The sequence below is a fragment of the Gopherus flavomarginatus genome, chromosome 15 (genome assembly GCF_025201925.1).
Source record: "Gopherus flavomarginatus isolate rGopFla2 chromosome 15, rGopFla2.mat.asm, whole genome shotgun sequence".
Lineage (NCBI taxonomy): Eukaryota > Metazoa > Chordata > Testudines > Testudinidae > Gopherus > Gopherus flavomarginatus.
This window is the reverse complement of record NC_066631.1, coordinates 7,066,287-7,086,696: the sequence shown is the minus strand read 5'-3', so window position 1 is coordinate 7,086,696 and position 20,410 is coordinate 7,066,287. Positions and strand designations below refer to the sequence as shown.

At 48.1% G+C, this 20,410-nt stretch overlaps 1 protein-coding gene across 4 annotated transcripts in view; it reads left to right on the top strand.

The window, feature by feature from the left end:
* The window catches only part of RBM19 (RNA binding motif protein 19), a 116,072-nt gene extending 96,785 nt beyond the window's left edge, over positions 1-19,287 (top strand). The window contains exons 24-25 of one of the 4 annotated variants that reach the window (XM_050924431.1): positions 1,474-1,594; positions 18,811-18,909. In XM_050924431.1, coding sequence (XP_050780388.1) covers positions 1,474-1,562 — 89 coding nt within the window. In that variant the 3' untranslated portion in view covers positions 1,563-1,594; positions 18,811-18,909. Of the gene's footprint in view, positions 1-1,473; positions 1,595-2,541; positions 2,735-18,789 lie in introns of those variants that run through there. The other 3 variants (XM_050924430.1, XM_050924429.1, XM_050924428.1) reach the window with 3 other exon arrangements.
* Positions 19,288-20,410: the final 1,123 nt, after the last annotated feature.

The window sequence follows — 20,410 nt, the reverse complement described above, 5'->3', positions numbered from 1 at the left end:
CAATCCACAGTGGACATTGCTGGCCCATGGACACACGGGATCGTACCCCAAATGTAGCATGTAGCCCTGTCCTGAGTGGATCATCCCCCTCCTCCATGACAAATAGCAGGGGGACCCTCAGTCCTGACTTGAATGCCTCATGGGGGCTTAAATGCCCGTGAGACGTGTTCCTGTATAAATGGAATCAGTAGATCGGGGTGCGTCAAAGGATTGGGCACTGCAAGGCATCCCACTGCATACTTCTTTAAAGCAATGTGGGGTTTGCAGAGGCCGCAGCAGGAAAGGAGTTAAATCTCCCACCAGCTTTGGAGGCAGTGAGTCGTAGCTGTCGCTCGCCACCCTCGGGAACACCCGGCCCCAAGGAACGCCCCTTATTGGGGAGCAGGTCTAAGTCAGGCTGCGTCTGCATGGCACAGCCCCAGCGTCGTTAACATCAGCCAAGAGAGTGACAGGCACTTAGTTCGTGCTTTGCGGCACCTGCCCTTCTGTTTCCGGCTGCCGCCACTGCCACGGCTCCCATTACCTCCCTGCAAATTCAATTTCCAGAGGCCATTGTGCACTGCCAGAGCCCAATTATTACAAAGAAGCAAATGATAGTTGAGGGCTTTAAAGACGAGCTGCTCAGGAGAGCTAGAGTGGGGGAGAGAGCGCTAACGATGGTGTACGCAGCCCGGGGGTGGCTGCGGGGGGGATCGGGGCAGCCGCTTCCCTCCTCTGCACACCGTTCAGGGGACATTATCCTGGTGGGGAAACTGCTGGTTGCCTTGCCCCCTCCGCCCTGCCAGTATCCCCCTCCATGTGCTCTCGTCTCGCTGAGACCAGGTGTGCTGTCCCCTATCCTGCTCTTCACCCCTTTGCTTCCTGTGATGAGCCCCACTGATAGGCTCTGCATGCACACATGGCGTCTGGCTGCCCCCTATAGGGCACAAGTGTCCTCTCTTGTCAGAGAGGAGAAAGGGGGATGATCTGCAGTCCCCTCCCATCCCCCCCATAACACACACTCATCCTGCAGAGCAGCAAGTGGAAGGAGACAGACTCCCCAGAGCCCTCTCCTGCCCTGCCCTCCCGACTGCTACAGAGACAAACCCACAAGAGTTAGAGGAGTGTGGAAGCTTCCACAACCCGTCCTCTTCCTCCCCACTTCCTGCCCCAGGCCCCATGGAGCAGAGACCAGGGTGCAGGCTCGCTCGGCCTTCTGCTCCTCTAAAGGAGAGGAGACCCTTTCAGCTTGCCTGGGGTGGAGAAATGTGATCAGAGCTTAGACCCGAGAGCCAGGAACACCCTCATTCTAATCCCAGATGTGGCAGTACCGGGCTCTGAAGCATTCAAACGCAGTTGTTGCCAGCCTGTGCACTGCTTAGCACGGGCCAGGGGTTGGGAATGCTCCTCAGAAGCTGGCTGCAGATGCATGTCCTTTAATTGTGTCTGTCTTCTCTCACCTCACTCTCTCCTCTGCCATCTGGGCCTGCACAGATTCCCCAAAGAAGAAGAAGCGTGCTGTGGCTTTGGACGAAATCCTGGAGCAGCTGGAGAAGGATGGTGATAACGATGCAGGCGACTAGCTGACTCATCGGCTGCTGTTCAGAGTCTGAGGGTACGTGTTCCATGCGGGGCAGGGGCAGGGGCAGGTCCTCTCAAAATTCAGTTGTTTTATTATTTCTATTGTGGTAGCACCTAGGCGCTCTAGTCAAGGATCATGGTCCCATTACGCTTGGTGCTGTACAAAGAAAGCAGACCCTGCCTCAGAGTTACAGTCTTCGTGTCGGACTGGATGCAACAGCTGGTCCAAAAAGACAAATGGGGATGGGGAAGGTTGCAGGGTAAGGGTAAAATAAGCAGCTTAGCAGAGACTCGGAGGTCCCAGCCCATCACTTGCCTGGTCCTTTCCAAGTGCGTGGGTCTTTTGGCTGCAACAGTTGGCGGCTCTTATAGAAGCAAAGGGCAGGTTCCTTTCAGTGTAGAATCAGTCCCTGCTCTTCCCTGGTTATCTATCTCCTCTCATCGAAACTTCCCAAAGCACTTTAGAAATATTAAGTCCCATAGCAGGTATTAAGTGTCATGACTGAGGTCTCACAGCAGGTCAGTTGCAGAGCTCAGAGAAGACCCTTGCAGTCTCGACTCCCACTTACCAGATGGCACTGTCTCAAAGGCTGGTTGTTCCATTAGCTGAAAGCAGTTCTTGACCGATTTGCGATGCCCCCATGTGCAACCTGTCACCCCCTCACCAGTTTTTTTGTCGTGATACTGGGGTGGTGGATCAGAACCGGGTCCAGTTCTGGTGCCACGTTTGGGCTTTGGGGTGAAATCAGTTGCCAGACTGCTCGCTTTATGTGCTTTCACGTAGCTTTGAGAGGAAAGGCAGTGAAGCTGGAGAATACCAGATTCTCCCTCACCTGCCCCTGCTCCGTTCGAGGAAACAGATGGGCTGCCAAAAGAGCCTGCCTAGAGACCAGCCAGCAGCTGTTGCCACAAAATGGGTAGCTTGGCAATCTCCTTTTCCTGCCGCCACTGCTGACTTGCGCCACCTCACTCCATCTGCAGGGACCAGGCGCCTCAAGATCACTGAGATGCTACCACGGGACTGGGTGACAGCTGTGCTGTTCAGACACCACTGTGACGTTCTGCAGTCACCTGCTACAAACTGCTCTAGACGGCTGTCATACTGGAGGGGTTTGGCTAGCTCAGGGCTCGCAGGATGCAGCCAGTCCCCTCTAAAGTCGGGTTCGCAGCGAGCAAAGGCATCGCCACTGGCTGGCAGGTATGAACCAAGACTGAGATCTTAGTCCCGTTTCTAGTGGGGCAGGTAGCTGCCTCACCATGGCCATGAAATCCAATCGGGACCTCTCACCGTCTCAGCGGAGTGGCCAGAGATGGAGTGGGACATAGTGAGCTCCTCCGACCCAGGGGGCTGAACACTCTGTCTGTGTCTCTTGGTGAGCCAGTGTGTGGGTATCATGCCCAGGTATGCCGGCTCTGTGCAGAGAGGCCTTGTCAGGCTGATGTTTCTCATCAGGGCTAAATTTGCTGGCAAAATAGGATGGAAATGAAATGCTGTGACACAAAACAAAAGCCACCTAGCCCCAAAGTGGTATGTAATAGGATTCAGGATGTTGCACTGCCTTCTTCCTTTGACTGGTAAGCTACTTAGAGTGTCTTGTTCATGCTGCCTTGAGTGGTAATTGGCATTGCTCCCTGGCGTGGGGCGCTGGGAGGGGACACAGTCCCGAAGGCTCTAGGGAGGATGGAACAGCTTCTGTGGAAACCGTTGCTGGCTAATAAATAAGCCAGGCCTGCTGCACCCTTCTGTGCCTGCGACTGCAGGTTATAGCTCCCCTTCCACCTCATTCCTGCGCAGCCGCAGCAAATTCTGCACACCCAGCACTAGTGCCCGCAACCAGTGGCACTCGTGCCAGGACCGTGGCTGCAGGATAGTGGCTGCTACAGATTTTTTTACACGCGTTTGCTTATGGTGTAGGGGACAGATACAGATGGTACGCTTCACCCTTAGTGTGAATCCCAGCCTTCCTCTGTACATTTTCAGGTTTAACTTGATATTCTATTCATATAGTTGGTTTTTTGGTTGCTGAGTTTCTAGGAATAAATTTATTTTTGGATGTTTTTTTTAATTGGGTAGATATATCGTAAACTCCTCTTCAGGGCAGGTGGCTAGACGTGGCTGCATTTTCACCTTCTGCATGTGCAGACATGCATGAGGCAGTGTTTAAGATTGTTGCACCAATCAGAAATTTGTGAGTGTATTTAAGTGCAATGACTTTCATTTCTTCCTTAATGATGTGTCAGTGCGGCTCCCGCTGTAGGGGCACTGGCCCTCAGGCACTCGATCAGATGTTTTTGAGGAGCAGCGTCCATCAGGGGCGTACACGTGCCCTATGCTACCTCATGCTCCCGTGGGAGGGCGTGAAGAGCTAGCTGCCCTCGGCAGCGACACGGATCCTGGCGACTGTCTGACCCGCTGCTCTTTTGTGAGCTTCAAACTCATTAGTTTTGTGAAGAGTCTTTCATCGCTTTCCTCCATTGTTAATTCTTTGAAACAAGATGTTCCAAAACTGAGAGAAAAAAATCAGGAGACACCCACCTGGGCACAGCAGGGCAGGGTGCTTCATTCTAACTGCCATGGTGGACTCCAAGCCTTCAGGGTTTGTACTCTACCAGACCTACAACGGACTCATCCCTCTGGTCGATGGGCACAGCTAATGCCCTATCTGTCTGCGGGAGGGTCTTATCCTTGATAGGTACTTGTTGTGCAAATCATTCTTGTCAAGGATTCGGGCCCAAGGACACATGGCTCAGACTTTACCTGCTCAAGCAGTTGATGCATGTCACCTCAACCCGGAGGAGACATCTGCCTCTGAGGAACCCATGGAGTGACCCTCAGCAAGTTCTTCTCTGAGCAGATACCGCATCCTGGGGTCTAGGTCTTAATCCAAGCTGGGTTAAATAACTGTCTGCTCCATGCCGTGCATCTGGAATAAATACAGGGCCTTGAGAGACCATTTGTCCTTTTGGAATGGCTCTAATATAAGGATGCAGAAAGAAAACCCCATCGAAGTCCGCACTGATGACATTGACGCCAGTCACCCAGCACTGGGGCCATCGATGCAACTGAGTCCAGCAACCACCTTGACACATACGTGATGCCACTTGCCAGCTCTGGTTCAGGGCAGTCTATTCTCCAGTGAAACCCCTGATAGATAAGAAGGTGGTAGTACTGTATCGTGTCACTAGTTGCTGGCTGACTCCCTCAAACACTTGAAAAGGGTTCCCCTTCTCAGTCCCCTCCCCAGCAAAGGCCTTCATCACAGATGTGTCAGGGACAGGATGGAGAGCGCACTTCCACTACCTATAGATCCGAGTCACCTGGTTCCCAAATAACGGGGAGCTGCATGTGTACATCCCAGAACTCAGCCGTCAGAATGGCCTGTATGCTGTTCCTGCCTCTTCTCCAAAAAACTCAGTCGTGGTGATCTTCGCAGAGAACATGATGACCATGTGCTAGATAAACAAGCAAGGGGGTGCCCACTCCTCACCCCTCTGCCTCAAAGCCATCAAAGGGTGCCATCAGAACAGGGTAACACCCAGTGGCCCGTCACCTCCCAGAAATCAGACCTGTGAGCAGGCAGTTAGTGACCAACATGTATGGTCATTGCACAGATCCATCACAAAAGCGACTTCCAACAGTGGAGACCTCTGAGTCAGCCACCAAGAGCAACACACATTGTCCGAACTTTGGCTCCGAAAGAGGCCTGAGTCATTCCGAATTTCTTCCTCGTGTAGTGGAACCAAGAGTGTGTCTCTACCAATTCCCCTGATTCCCAGAATGACTTCCAGAATCAAGAGGCAGAACCATGACCCTGAGTTGTTTTCAGTGATGGTAAAGCAAAACCCAATGAAGGAGTGAGCTAAGACTGGGTGCAATTTTCAATATGGCTTGGGGGCCAAAGTTCCAGTAACTTAAGTTGAAAATTAGGCTCCCAGGTCATCTGCGTGCTTTTGAAAATGTTACCTGCTCTGTGGACTGTGTGAGTAGAACAGGTCAGGAAAGGCACCTGCACATAAACCTCTTGAGGTTACCTAGGTGTCGCTGCCAATCCTGGGGTGCTCCCTAGTTTTCAGTTGCTTTGCCCTGTCTAGTTTTAATATTTCTAAGGAAAGGGTCCCCCTCCCTACCCTCTTTCTGTCTTAGCTGTGTCCTCAAAACTAGCCCCTTGTGTGTGCAGCTAGTCTGCCAGCTCTCAGTGGCATCTGTTGTTTTTGTGTGACATGTATTAGTGTGAGAGAGGCTGGTTTTCTCTGTGATAGCTGTCTGTTGTTGCAAGACTCTTACCAATACACCTAGCAGTGGGATGCTTGTAACCTTACTTATTATTGGACTTTTGTTAAACCCACAACACCGGTGGCCTCCTGAATAGTGACTCAAAACACATCTGGGCCTGCAGCTGACCAATAACCTTTCTACTATGTCTGCCTTCCCAGGCTCCCGTTTGTGACGGAAGCACGCGCAGCATCAGGGCTCTGCTAATAAAAGGAAAGGTGGCTGCATGACCACAGGAATAATCCAAGCTGGGTTCAATAACTGTCTGCTCCATGCCGTGCATCTGGAATAAATACAGGGCCTTGAGAGACCATTTGTCCTTTTGGAATGGCTCTAATATAAGAATGCCTCCAGATTCATCTGCTGTTAACACCTTCCTCTTGAGCAGGGAGCCGGAGGAGAGACGGGGGGGTGGGAAGGGAGCCACGTGAGGGGAAGGGACGGTGAGCCTTGGTTAGGGCCGGGAATTGCACAGGCAGGGTAGGGTCTGTTGGCAGTAGACACACAGCTCTCCCCATGTACCTCAGGCCGGATCCATAGCATTCTGCCCTTCCGGTCCATTGTAGGCACCGGGAACAAAGGTTCTGCCATCATCCGTTTCATGTTGTCTGCAGCTCCCTGCTGTTCCAGTCACGCTGAACTGGGCCGTTAAGTATCTACATGGGGAACCAGTATTTAATAATGGGCTCTTCAAATAGGAGCCAAAGGTCGAATGTGATCCAGGGGTTGGAAGTGAAAGCTGGACAAATTCAGACTGGACATAAGGGGTCAACTTTTAGCAGTGAGGATCATTAACCACTGGAATCATTTTACCCAGGGTTGTGGTGGATTCTCCACCACTGACAATTTTTACAATCAGGATGGGATGTTTTTCTGAAAGCTCTGCTCTGGGAATTCTCGTGGGGCAGGTCTCTGGCCGGCGTGACACAGGAGGTCAGACGAGATGATCACAGTGGTCCCTTCTGGTCTTGGAATCGATGAATCTGTTAACTGCATTGGTGGTTTTGTTACTTGACCAAACGTCCACTTGGTAATAGGCAAACTCACTTTTGCTTTACACCTAAGCCCGAGATTTAGGCTCCTCTCTGCAGTGGACAAAGACTAGTGCATTAAATGTCACTGCAGCCCTTACGCAGGGCTTCGCACTGTGCAAACATGGATTCTCCCAACCCTCTTAAGAGGAAGGATGGACATTGCCTGCATGTTGCAGATTGGTAAACTGAGGCACAGAAGGTTAAAGTGGTGTGTCAACTTGTCAGTAAAAGTGAGAGGTTAAGACTGATTGGAAGCTCTTTGAGGCAGGGGGATCATCGTCTTGCTCTGGGTTTGTACAACTCCTGACACAATGGGATCTGGACCATGACCAGACTCCTAAGAGCTACAGAGATATCAGTGATTAATAACCATTGTGGCATTCTTGTCTCTTGCTCAGTCTGCATTACCTTCATCTACTATGCCTTAGGGGAGGGAAAAACAAACAGAAAGACCTATTATTGATCTCCCATAGCTGTGAGGTCATCGAGATGATGATGATTTCACGGCATGAAATTGAGAAGACAGACTGGGTAGAGATGCATCTTTTGATGGGGAAGTTTCCAGTTGGCTTGTGCAGGTGGAATTTACATATTTGGAAATGAAAACTAGATGGCTGGGTCGGAGTGGGTGGAAATCATGTAAGAGATAAGTCAAGATTCTGGTTCCTTTTAAATGATTTTTGAAAAAGTTTGTATAAAATGGCTAGGGAGCGAGTAGAGGAGTGGTAAGATGTAGTTGATATCTATTCTACCCTGATGACAACTGGTGGGGGTCAGAATGGGGGTTCTGACTCCGGCCTTTTTAAAGCACACGTGGAAGACAACTTAAGCAAGCTTGACGGGGTTGTGGGTTTGTTGAGTTTCCCTCCCCCGCCCCCTTCCTTTCTTATTGTCTTTTATGGCAGGGCAGATTTCTTGCTGAGAGTCTCTGTGCTCTGTAGCAGCAACGAAAAGGATTAGCGCAAGCAGAGCATGTAGGCTTTAGAGAACAGAGCAGAGTTTGGTTTCAACATCTAATTCAATTTGTTCTGCCGAGATTGAAATATGAAATGGTTGCCAGTCAAACGTTCAAAGGCACAAGGGAGGGGGGGAAAAGAGCCTTCTCGCATTTAAATTTTAAGGAAAATTAATTTAACCCTTTGATATGTTTTAAAACATGTTATTCGCCGTTGGTGTACAGGCTTTTCCTCTTTGAAAGTAATGAAGACTTTCTTTTCCCTTAATGATACTTATCTTATTCAGCAGTTGGCATTGGCCAATTTTTCAGACAATTTAGTTTCAAACAAATCTCTTTAATGTTGGTGGGGGAAGCTTTTACATGTATGTACAATATAATATATGTGCGTGTGTGTGTATGTATGTGTGTATTGTTATGGAGGCGCTGATTACAGCTACACGGTGGTGTGTGTGTGTGTGTGTGTGTGAGAGAGAATATTATGGAGATGCTGATCACAGCTCCATGGTACAATTTGAGTTGACTTTTTACTCTTCGAGCAAGGATTCGACTTCTTTGTTATATACGAAGAACATCGTGAAGCCTGCCTCTGAAATTACAGCACTTACTCAAAAGGGATTTTCTGACAACGTACAAGTATATCCATTAATAAGTTTGAATTGAAATGAAATTGTAAATGGGTCCTTTAAGAAATTTAGCACCCATCGTAAGACCATTTTTGTTTTCAAATGAACCTTATGATGGAATAATACAAACTCTTCTCACTTCCCTTATCATTAATTCCCCAAATATCCCTATACTGATTTTTAGCCTTATGTGCATTCTCAACATGACCTCCATCTTAATGTGGTTATTTTGGCTGGGAATTATCAGTATTATTTATGATTTGTTTTATGGTAGTACCTAGCAGCCCGTCATGGATCACAGAACAAATAAATATATATTTAAATGAAGTGTTGTCAGTCAGATCCTCTGGTGCTGTAAATCGGCATAAATTCATTGAATTTGGCTGAGTTCCACTAGCTAAGAATCCAGCTCAGTTGTGTGTTGGGAAGAGGAGAACTGGAGACCAAAGACCACAGAGGGGGTGGAGAGAACAGGGACAGGGTTTTATTAGAATGTAGCTTTTTTACTGAGTTACATAAAGTAATATGGTTTAATGTAACTGAGCTTTAAAGCATAGCTGCTTATTGCCAAAGGCCTCGGTGGCATCAGTACCTACTATGGGACAACAATAATACCGGCTTAATACAGACTGGAATAAACCTATCAGCCGAGATTTTCAACAGTGATTCTGAGTGCCCGTATTTTGGGGACATCTTAAAGGGTTATGAATTTTAAGTGCTCAGCACTTCCTGAAAAGCAACTTAAATTGGGCATACAAATCACTTTTGGAAAATCTTGGCCAGGGTCTGTGGGGTTTCTCTGATCAATCCTATATCCCAGACAGAAGGGAAACCTGCAATCCACATGTAGATGTTAAACCAGCATCCAGGCCTGCTGTGCTGTTGTTTCCCACCCTGTACCCTGGTGTGACGAAGTGGGCTTTTAGTCATCTTATGTTGCATGCAAGTCTTACTGTCCTATACTAATCCTGTGTGTACCTCAGTTTCCCTGTGTACTGCACCAATATTTTGGTGGTGGGAATTGGGTGTGTGATTTTTGCTGAGGCCCTCAGGGCAGGTGAGGCTGCCCAGCTGTCTGCACATAGGCAATGGCCGGTGCCCTTCATAGCCTGAGAGACCCAGGAGGGGGATGCAGCTAGGTGAGAAGCAGGACAAAGACAAGGAGGAGGAGCAATGGGTGTGTTGGAACTCGGGTGGCTGGAAGCTGGGCAGTCTGCCTGGGGGGACTGGAAGAGGGGAATTCCAGGGCGTCCGGCACAGGACTCCCCAAAATGGACTTGGCTGAAAGTCATTGATTTCTATGCTAACAAGTTCTGTTCTACACTGTGTTCCTGTTGACTAATAAGCCTTTTGTTTTACCGGCTGGCTGAGAATCACTGTGGAGTTGAGGTGCAGGGCCCTCTGGCTTCCCCAGGAGCTCTGCCCAGACAGACTCGCTGCAGGAAGCACCTGTGAGGAGGAGGATGCTCGATGCTCTGAGGTCAGACCCTGCAAGGTCAAAGCTGTGTAAGCGTCTTGCCCTGGCGACAGTCTGCTCAGAGAGAGAAGGCTCCCCCAGAGTCCTGACTGGCTTTGTATGGAGTAGTTCCAGAGCATTGCGCAGTGACTCCATCACACCTTGTATTGCTGCCTACTCAGGAAAGCTTGATGATCTCTGCGTGTGTTTGTGTGTGTGTCCTTGCATCACTCTGGTACCTAGGTCCAATGATTTCTTCCTATCTCTACTGCATTTGCCCTGGCCGGAGCATACACTGTTGGTTTTGGCTGCTCTGGACTCTCTATTCCAGCTGTACCTTTACAGAAGGGAGAACCTGATAATCCAGCACCTGTTTAGCTAACTGAATAAAGGCCTGTGACATACTGGGGCACAATCCAGATGGGTGGAGGGCTGTGTCATCTCTGCCCTGCAACCTTGGATGGCTTACAATGCCTTGCTGTAGTAGCTGCCACCTGGGCCGCCTGCAAACAACCTTCCAGCATACAAGCCACACCCTGAGTGTCGGTATCTGCCAGTTACACTCTGCCTCTCACCAGCCTTGGTTATACTGCAGGGTGACCCCAGCACACCCCTAGTCCCAGATCTTCTCCCAGAAATGTATGTCCTGGACTGCCCAGCTCTCTCCTGGACAGTGCAAATATTTTAAGTCTGTTATTCCTTTAAGGTAATCATATACCAGCTTATTATCTTAATGAGAGTTCCCCAAACACTTATGCTTAACCCCACTGGATTAGATAAAACAGTAAAAGAAGTTTATTAACTACACACAAAGATTTTAAGTGAGTACAAGTCATGAGGCTTAAAAGTCAGAAATGGTTAAAAGAAAAATAAAGATAAAAGGCTTTTTAGTGTCTACTTAAAAAACTATCTCATTTCCAAAGCAAACTGTCTCACCTCATGCTCCAGCAGATTACTGACCAAACTTTCAGATGAGGACCCCTCCCCCAGAGTTCAGAGGCGGTTTCCTTTTGTCTTCCTAGATGCAGAGAGTGAGGTGAGCAGGGAGAGAAAGAGAGATGGCTTGAGGTGTTTGCCTCTTTTTATAGTTTCCATCTGGAAACTGGGGGACAGAGTCAATGTGGAAGGATGTTCCCTGCTGGTTTTTCCCCCCCGTCTGATCCTCCTTTGTTTTGCCTTCCTGCTTGATAACTCTGTTTACTGCTTACCTGCAAATTAAGGCAAACATGCACTCTTTTGTTCCAGACAGGCCTTTTAGACCAGTTTGGTGCTATGTGGATCTTGAACATGCACTCTTAGCATCATGCTGGGGAATCTTATAACATCACATACAGTGTTGCCACACACATTTGATCAGGACAATATTGAGCAGCAAATTATGAGTTTTCAAATGAAACCTTACAAGAAATATCTTGTACAAAGATGATTACAGTATTGTGTAGGCAGTGAATGCAGGGGTGTATTCTGTCACAAGACCCTACCTACGTCTCTAGGCAGAATTGAAAGAAGAAACCAGTGCAGTGGACACGGTGAATGTTGTTTCCCAGTCCTTTGCTGGGGATGAAGGAAGAACTTGCATCTTGCCGCGTTGTTGCAACATACTCCCTGCCTTCCCCTGCCCAAGCTCCAGCCAGCTGCTGGATCCTTGCAAGGGTGTGTGTAAGCTCTTTAGTCCTGTGCTTCAGTGCCAATGGTCAGTCTCCTCTGTAACCCTGTCTGCTCGGCTCTACAACCCACAAAGGAAAAGGTGGCCATGTCACTCCCTGTGACTTAGCCCTTTTTGCACTTCTCTGAGCGGCGCGCACATCCCATGCACACACTCTTCCATTTTGGGTCCCGCTAGATTATAAAGCAATCGCAAACCACGTGCCAGATTTTCCAAAGAGGATGCCTCCCGCTGAAGTGTGAAAATACCCCAATCAGTGTGTGCAGATGTAGGGGTGCAGCCCAGGTCCCCAGCCGGTCAGGTTCCCTGTAGCTGCACAATAATTGCAGGTTAAAGCAGGCAACTTGCCATTTCAGCTGAAATTACCAAAGTCTCTCAAAGATCAGCTATGGAAGAGCCTGCGGTATTCCCCACCCATGAGCGAGCTCTAGTTTAGAATAATATTAATAATGCCTTACTTCACCCGTACATCTCAAAGCACCTTACAGACGAGGTCTGGATTCTCATCTCCATTTTTACAGATGAGGAAACAGGCATGGGGAGGTGAAGTGACTTGCCCGAGGTCACTCGGCAGGCTGGTGGAAGAGCTAGGAATAGCGCACAAGTCTCCTGAGTCTAGTCCAATGCTCTGCCCACTACGCCACACTGCCTCCCTCACTCCCTTTGACTGCAGGGGCAGCTAGGAAATGTGGCGGTAGTCAAGTTGCTTAACCTCGTTGTCTCAGTTTCCCCATCTATAAAATACCTTGTATCTCTCCGGCTGGAAGTGGCTGCATGCAGTAAGTGCCTGGGATTATTATTGTGGAGTCCACAGTACAAGTTCCTACTGTTTGTGCAGGTGCTCTGTGATTTCTTTGGGGTTTTTTGTTTTTTTTTTTTTTCAAATGTAGCGTTTTGGACTCTTTCCTTAGCTAGTAATTACGTTCTTTCATCATTATTTATGCCCTTTAAATTTTAAAAACCCTCTGCCTACCCTGCTGGAGAACATGGCATCAATTATAGAAGATTGCATGGCAGCCCGTAACTATTCCTGCCTCGTCGGACTTTCACTCTCCGCGTCATAAGCCGGTGCTGTGTGCATTGGGCTGGAATGTGTTCTTAGGCCTTCTGCACCCAGCAGTCAAAATGCTCCAATTTTCTGAGCTCCTGGGTGGTGTTGGCTGTCTGTCCCGTAACCTCCAGTTTCCATTCCTGCTCCGGTTTAAAGCATCCCTCACCTCACTCCCTCTGGGCCTGCAGGTAACACAATGCTAGCGTCCACCTGCATACTGTGTCCCATCTAAGTGAACATCAGTGCTGATAGGGCCAGGTCCACGTACACTGGTTAAAAAGTAAATTAGAGCTGTGAAAAGCCACTGTCGAGATTTTCCTTCTGTGGTGTGTGTGAGAGAGAGAGAGAGACTGCCTCCTATTTTCCCTAAATATATGCATTCAAGAGGGAGAAAAATTGCACGGCAGAGACTGAGATTTCAGATTTATCCATTCATGAATAATAATCAGGCTCAGTAATTCACAGTAAATGGGTATCCAAATTGGCTAATAAGGAAGGCTTTCACCCCAAACTGGAACTAGGAGAGAGGTAGCGAGAATATCAACAAATGTTGGCTGAGGCATACGTGTACACGATGTGACCTGAATTGGTGAAATATGCAAACCAGTGCCGTACGCGGACGAAATAGCATAAAAATCTGTCAGCAAGGCATGGAAATGGAAGGGGCGAGTGTGGAAGGCAGACATCTTAACATCCCTCCTGAGGGCACTGGCAGCAAGTGCCTTCGATATTTGACTTCAGCATCTGCGCTGGAGCAGGTGCAGTAGCTCCATGTAATGACCCTTTGCGTTCTAGAGTGAGATCTCGAACGGAGCTGCCATTCTCTGTGGTGAGGTTAGGAGCCTTGCTGGAGGGGCAGGGAGAGGTGGGAAATGTCCTGTGGCTCTCTCCAAGTATATTTGAGCCAGCCTGTGTTGTTCCTTGGGAATGAACGAATACCCTAAACCAAACTGAACGAGAGTTCTCTAGCTCTTTAAATGATTCGGCCTTATCTGGTCGAGTCCCTTCTGAACTTAACACCTATGAAGTAATAGTTTTGCTGATTTCAAGGTGCATGTGTTTTGGGGGCAGGGAGGAAGGTGTTCTAGCCTGACCAGTAGAATCTGCTAGGCTCTTTAAAAAGCCCCACTTTGGGGGTGAGTGCCTCAGCAATCAGTTCAGGGAGTAGCGGACACATCCTGTACTGTGTACCAGGTTGCCCTTGGTAGTGATGCTGGCTCTCCAGCTAGAGTTGAGGCCATGTACACACCTGTCGATCCAGAGGAAAGGAATGGCAACCAGACTCTTATCCCTGTGTGGTACAGTTGTTACAATTCACCTTGAGTTGTCTAGCACCCAGAGAAATGCTGGTCTGTTGGGCCTGCGGAGCTCTGAGTAGGTACAGAAGATATCCAGTAATCTAGGAACCTCCATCCCTCCTCAAACCCCACTGTATAGTCCTTCTAGGCTAGGCCAGAATTATCTGAACTGTTAACTGTGGAGTAAAGGTTGGAAAGGGCTCGTTCTCTTCCCCACATCACACCAGAAGATAAAGATATATTGGAACTCCAGCACCTTTGACCTCCACTGTCCCCCTCAGCCGTGAATTCTCTTTTCTTCTTGCCATTACCTTCACCAGCCAGAGAACGAATAAAGGAGTTGGGAGCACGAGGCTGTAATTCACATGAGCGGCTGTGAGCGCGTCAACCCATGGCAGTGCAGCTTGAGCTGATGGTGTGCAGCAGCAGAATGCGAGAGCGTATGGCTGCCTCTCAGTACCCTCCTGTTGTTCTGCAGGTCTCCATCCATTCACTATAATGCTCTAAGGCTGGGTACTGTGTCAATGATTGCCCACAGCACTGCTTATAAACATAAATGCATGACTGGAAAGCTGAGCAGGAGAAGCTGAAATGACGTATACATACAATAGGGAGTTGTGCCCAGAAAGGCTGGTTTGTTGCCCGTATATTATAATCAAGGAGGGCATTCAATGGCAATAAATGTAAAACTAATAACTGCCTATAAAACTAGTTCCCTTTTTAACTTGTGGAGCTCACTGAGGCAGGATTCTGCTGAGTCAAACATCTTGGTGACATTTTTAATAAAAGGTTAGCCCTGTGAATAAGACTAGCATATGGCTTTCCACGGGGATGCAATTAGATGAGCTTTCATCCTCATCCCAGGTTACAAAACCATCATCAGACTGAGTTTAGGAAGAAATTTTGTCCCTTGGTACATTGTGGCACATGGGACTGTGTTTATAGGCGGCGGCGGGAAATTTCTCTGATACATTTTGCATTGGCTGCTGCTGGAGACAGGCTCCTGGATTGGATGGACCACAATGTGAGATTGAAGCACTGCTGCATTATCTTTTGTCAAGCCGAGATGGCAAGAACCAAAGGGTGCAGGAAGTGAAGAGTTTGAGGAGGGTTGTAAGACGGGGAGAGTGGATGATGTACAATATGACTAAACAGAGTCCTTGAAAAACCAATGGATTTTATGATATCAGCCTGTTCCAGGACATACAACAACCTCTGACTGGCAGGGACTAGGGCAGAACTTCCTCCATAGGCAGGATGTTCTGCAGTTGTCTGTGCTCTGAAGGAGCTGGTCCTGGCCACTGTCAGGCAGGAGACTGCACAGGGCTGATCCCAGGGCAATCGGTATGTTCCTGGGACTGCAGGAAGAGGCTGAAGGGTCACTCCTACTTAGTCACACCTAAACATGCATCCTGAGCCCTTATTCCGTGGCTGCAAGTCACGCTGCCATTGTCTCCCTGTATGAATATTTCTCAAAGAGGTCAAGGTCCCAGTTCAGTGCAGCACTTTCTTAAGCACACACTCAAATCTTTTTGAAGTCAGTGTGACTCTAGCATGTAGTTAAAGTTAAGCACAGTTTTAAGGGTAAATAACAATCAAAAAGACATCCTAGGTGCCCTAACACAAAATTAATGCTATTTAAATGTTTATAATAGAACTAAAATCCTGCTATTGGCTAGCAAAAATAGCCCCAACTCTCATCTGCTCTGTTATTGGGCAACATTTCACAGCTGTTAAATTACTTTTTAAATTGAGGCAAAACCTAGAGCAATGTTCACAGTCCCCTTAGTCATTTACATAAGGCATTTCTATGGGCCGAGATCAACAGAATGCTGTTTGGCTGAGTTACCACTGATATAACGGTCATGCCACCCTATGCTGAGATTTGGCAAGATTGCTACGTAAAAGTATCTCTCTTCTTTTCAAATGTCATTTTCTTCTGGTTTTGTGTTTCTGTAACAAGCAGAATCTTACAAAATTTAGCCCACAGGAGGGATCGAGGAAGAGGGCTGTTTTTCTGAGATTTAGATTTTTTTAAGTATTTGGGGAATTCTTTGTCGCAGGACTGCTCTGCCCTGGGATCTGTCTGATGGGTCAGCCACACCCATGCTAAAATTCTTGGTGATTTGGTGCCCAAATTGTCCCTTCTGTATAAGCCCAATTCCCCTAGATTATGTCTTCTTTGCCACAGCACCCAGACTCTGCCTTGTGAAAGGGATAGATTTAGCCACTTGCCATTGGGTTTTCATGACAGTCCTACACCTTCACCTCCTCAGTCTTTACCTCTCCTCTCACTTTTCCTTCTTCCTTGCTGGCAGTCTGGAAACAGAAGTGAACCACAGGGTTTGGAGAGTGGGCAATGACATCCTTTAAACACACAAAACATGGGTGAAGTGAATGCAACTAGACACACGCCCCTGTGATTTTTGGAGTCCTAAAATAACTTGCACATGCTCTTGTGAATCAATCCGTTTTTTGTTGTATCTCGAACGTGGCGTGAATAAGCAGCTATGAATTATAGGGTGTTTGTTCCATCAAAGAAAGTATTGAGTGATTGCCATCAACTTGAGTGAAGTTTGGTACAGCAGAGCCCCGATCTGAAATGCATTGATCCCAATGTACCCTGAAAGAGAGGACGATGTTTCAGTTAAAGAGTCCTATGCCCAACTGTGCTACAGGCTTCTTGGGTCAAATTCTGCTCTTAAACGTGTGTGAGCCTGGAATGATTCACAAGGCGAGAGTGGCAGCTTCTGGGGTTATGCTAGTAATAGATGAGACTAGAATGTGACTCCACGGGGGACCTTGGCTGGAAGCTTCAGTGATGTACTAAGCTCACGCTTAATTTTGGTGCCAAAATAAGGATTTAGGTGCTTAACTTCAGGCATCCACATTCAAGCCAAATGTTCAAACCTTTCTGCGTCTCCATTTCCACATCTGTAAAATGGAGCTTCTCTCTCTCAGGGATGTTGTGTGGCTCAAAGGCTGCAAGGTGCTGAGGTCTGGCCTAGATCCAGCCAAGCCGACTTCAGAGAGGATAAGCACGTGCTTAAGTGCTTCACTGCATCTTGCAGGATAGAGCACCAGTTAGTCAAAGTTTGAGTCAAGACCCTAAAATGGAAGCCACTGCAAAGTGGGTTGAAGTGGAATTACTTTGGATTGAGCCAGGTGTGAGCGAGAGCGGAGTTTGGCTCAGGAAGTCTATAACAGAGGCACGGACTGAGACCAGTAAACCCCGTCCCCCATATGTGTGCTTTACCCGTCCTCTGGCTTTGGGTCTATAACTGGATAACTGAAAGCTGGTGACCTTTTCATAAGACTCTGCATTACAAGCCTCATCTTGCTCTCCACTGCACTGCCGTGTCTGTTGCACTCCCAAACTTCTGACCTCTGTCTAAGCCTCCTGCAAGGGAGTGTGTCAGCGGAGGGCATCCTGGGTAGTGAGTAAAGAAAAGGAGTAAATCCTCTCCTCTCTTTCCTGCTCGCTCAGTCAGGTCAGTGTCATTCATGCAGCAGTTTTCCCTGGATTACTGCACCCAGGACTTATTACTGGGTTTGCTCACTGAGACCTCTTGGGCTCAATGCAGCCAACCCCCTGCATCCAGACTCATCCCCTTCAGATGTAGTGGGGCTGCATATGAGCATAAGGGGACTCCTAGGTGGAGTGCATCGCAGGATGGAGGCCTGGGTTTTCTGTGACAGCCCGAGTAGACCTTGGTTTTGTAATATGTGAGGCAAATTAAATTGCAAATGCTTTGTTTTGGTTTGTTCTTTTCTCCTGGGAGCCAGGGGGACAACGAGGAGTGGGATAAGAGGCTGTTTTTTAAAAGTGATTTTAAGAACGTAGCAAGGGACTAAATGAGAAAATCCTGATTTGCCAGCCATTGAGACGGGGCCGAGGGCTCATTGAGGGTCAGCAAGAGAAAGCTTTGATGTGGAGCTATGCATTCTTCCGCCAGTAGGTGAAACGGCACTGGGATTCGGGGAGCCCAGGGAGTGTCGTTCTACTGCCATGCAGTCGTCTTTCTAGCCACGTGGAAAATAACCGCGCAGGTTTCAGTCACTCTATGCATCCGGGTTTTAAAAATCAAACCAGGAAGTTTAAAAAAAGAAATCTGTGTTTAAACTGCTGTGTCTCGAGTCCCTCGCGAGAGGCAGCGGCTGCGGTTGCATTAGATAAAGGCGGGAGTGAGGGGGGATGATAGCAGACAGGGTGGCTGAAGGCAAGAGCGTTGGACTTAGTTAGAATTCAGCCCTTAGATCTTTCCTTTCTCTCTGATGGCTGAGTGTGATTGACACTTACAAATTACCCAGCCAAAAGTGTCGAGTCTTTGACCCCTGAGTAACATCTTCGGCAAGCCTGAGATTTGCCAGCATTTTGTCATCTAATTACTACAAATCCCTTGAAAATTCACTGGCTGGTGAATTTTTAATGCGGGGCAATTTCAATGTGATGCATTGCCCAGATGGGTACGCGCGTGTGCGCTTTCACTCCCTCCTCCTTCTTTCTCATTCTCTGTCTCTCTCTCCTCCTCCATCCCTTTTGCTTACCTTTATCTTGTGTGGATTAAAACTTTTCCCTAGAATTGGGGAGCAGCAGTGTTCATGTTTAATGGGCATTTCACTTAGTGGGCTGTGGCTTTGGGAACTTCACTTAGGGATCTGTTTCTTTGCCCCCAGCACAAGAGCAGGCTGCTTTCAGGTGCATTGGTCTGGTCAATTTCAGACTCCCCCCACCTCCACACTGCTGCATGCTATTTGCACATTGTGTGTTTTTGGTGGCAGGACATTCTGTCCTGCTTTCTAAACAGTGATGAAAGGTAACAATGCCACATGGTTTTTTTGTTTTGTTTTGTTTTTTCTGTTCCTTCAGGTCATCTGCTGATGGACACAGAGAGAGCAAGTGGCATCCATCCACCTCTGTATTCTGCAACCGAGAAGATGAAGCACATTTGTTGCCATCTGAACCTGCTATGCCAGACCTTTAAACCAGAGGACCAATTCTTGCTTCAGACACAGATCTGGTAGCCAGGCTCTTTAAACCCAAAAGGTAGCCAGGCTCTTTAAACCTCAATCCCCAGATGGAAGGCGAGCCTTTTTCATCTGCGAGCAACACATGCCAGGGAGTGTGCGCCTGTGGAAGGCCCTGTTAAACCAGAGAATGATTTCAGGCTAGAACATTAACTCCTTCACCTCAGCAAGATGCACCCCCACCAGCATTGCAATCTGGGGAGCTGGCCCTTCAGACAGAGAACGCTACCCCCCAAAGGAACGTCAGTCATTCGCTTTTGTAACCGATTGTTCCTACTGCTTGAATCGTTTAAAAAACATCCGTGTACATTTAAAAAAAAATTCAAGACTGTTACTAAAAGCAGGTGAATCTCTTTTTATTTCTATTAACCACAACTGGGTGTTTATCCGAGCCCACGAGGAAGGTGAAAATATTAGTGTTCATCTCTGTGCCTGTCATTTCTGTCCACGCTCGCAGCCAGCAGTGGCCCTTCCCTTCCCTGGTTTCAAAGGAAAAGAGGCTTTTGCTTTTCAACCAGGAGTAGTGGTTTACATATGTACACCGCTGATAAAAGTCTTTCACGTCACCTCCTTCCCCCTAGGAATTGCTGTGTTACGGCAAAACTGCTCTGGCTAACAGAGGATGCAACAGATCATATGTGTTGGCTGCAAATTTTCAATTTATTTATATATATGTTTTATCACTGCATAGCTTTGAAAAAAAAAACCTCTCTGCTATTGGTCAGATTTGCCTGGTTTCCCAAGGAAGTGGATGTGAGCCCAGTACTATCTCCGGTCCCAGTGTCAGCTTGCTCCCTGGGAAGGTGCCTTAAGGTTTCCCTGGAAGGTTACATCGTGTGGCTGCCTAAAATGATCCCAGAGATTGGGATGTAGTCTTAATTCGTTCCCATCTGTAGAGAAGGATGCACTAAGCATTGGCCTACCTCTGCTCCCATTGAAGGCAATGAGCGTTTTGTCATTGAGATCACTGGGAAGCAGCGTTAGGCGGATGCACGATGCTTTTGAAAATCCCGCTCTGAGCATCAAGTGGGAAGCAGCTGCAGGACGCCAGGCATGGCCCAGCCCTGAACAGGGACAAACCTGGGCCAGGTAGGGCAGACTCCAGTTCAGGAGGTGGTAGCCCCACCATTGCCCCTTTCTCAAGTGCAGGATGTGTGGTTTCCTGCCCTCTTAGATGGGAATGCTCCGGGGAGGAGTTGGTGACTCTTACAGCTGGTGGCTCAGGTTTCAAAAGGGGAATTTTAAATGGTGGTTTGCTTCCATTGAAATCAGTGGTACGAGTTGGGCCAACGCTGAGCAAGTGCTTTTTGAAAATCCTGTCCCAAGTCTCTACTCAGAGGTACTGTGTCATCTTAGAAAGAGCCATGTCATCTCAGAGGTAACTCCTTGGGATTGGCGGATCAGTCGTACTTGTGTGGAGGTAGTTTACTCTTGGCATGAAAAGCTTAAACTAGAGATGGGCA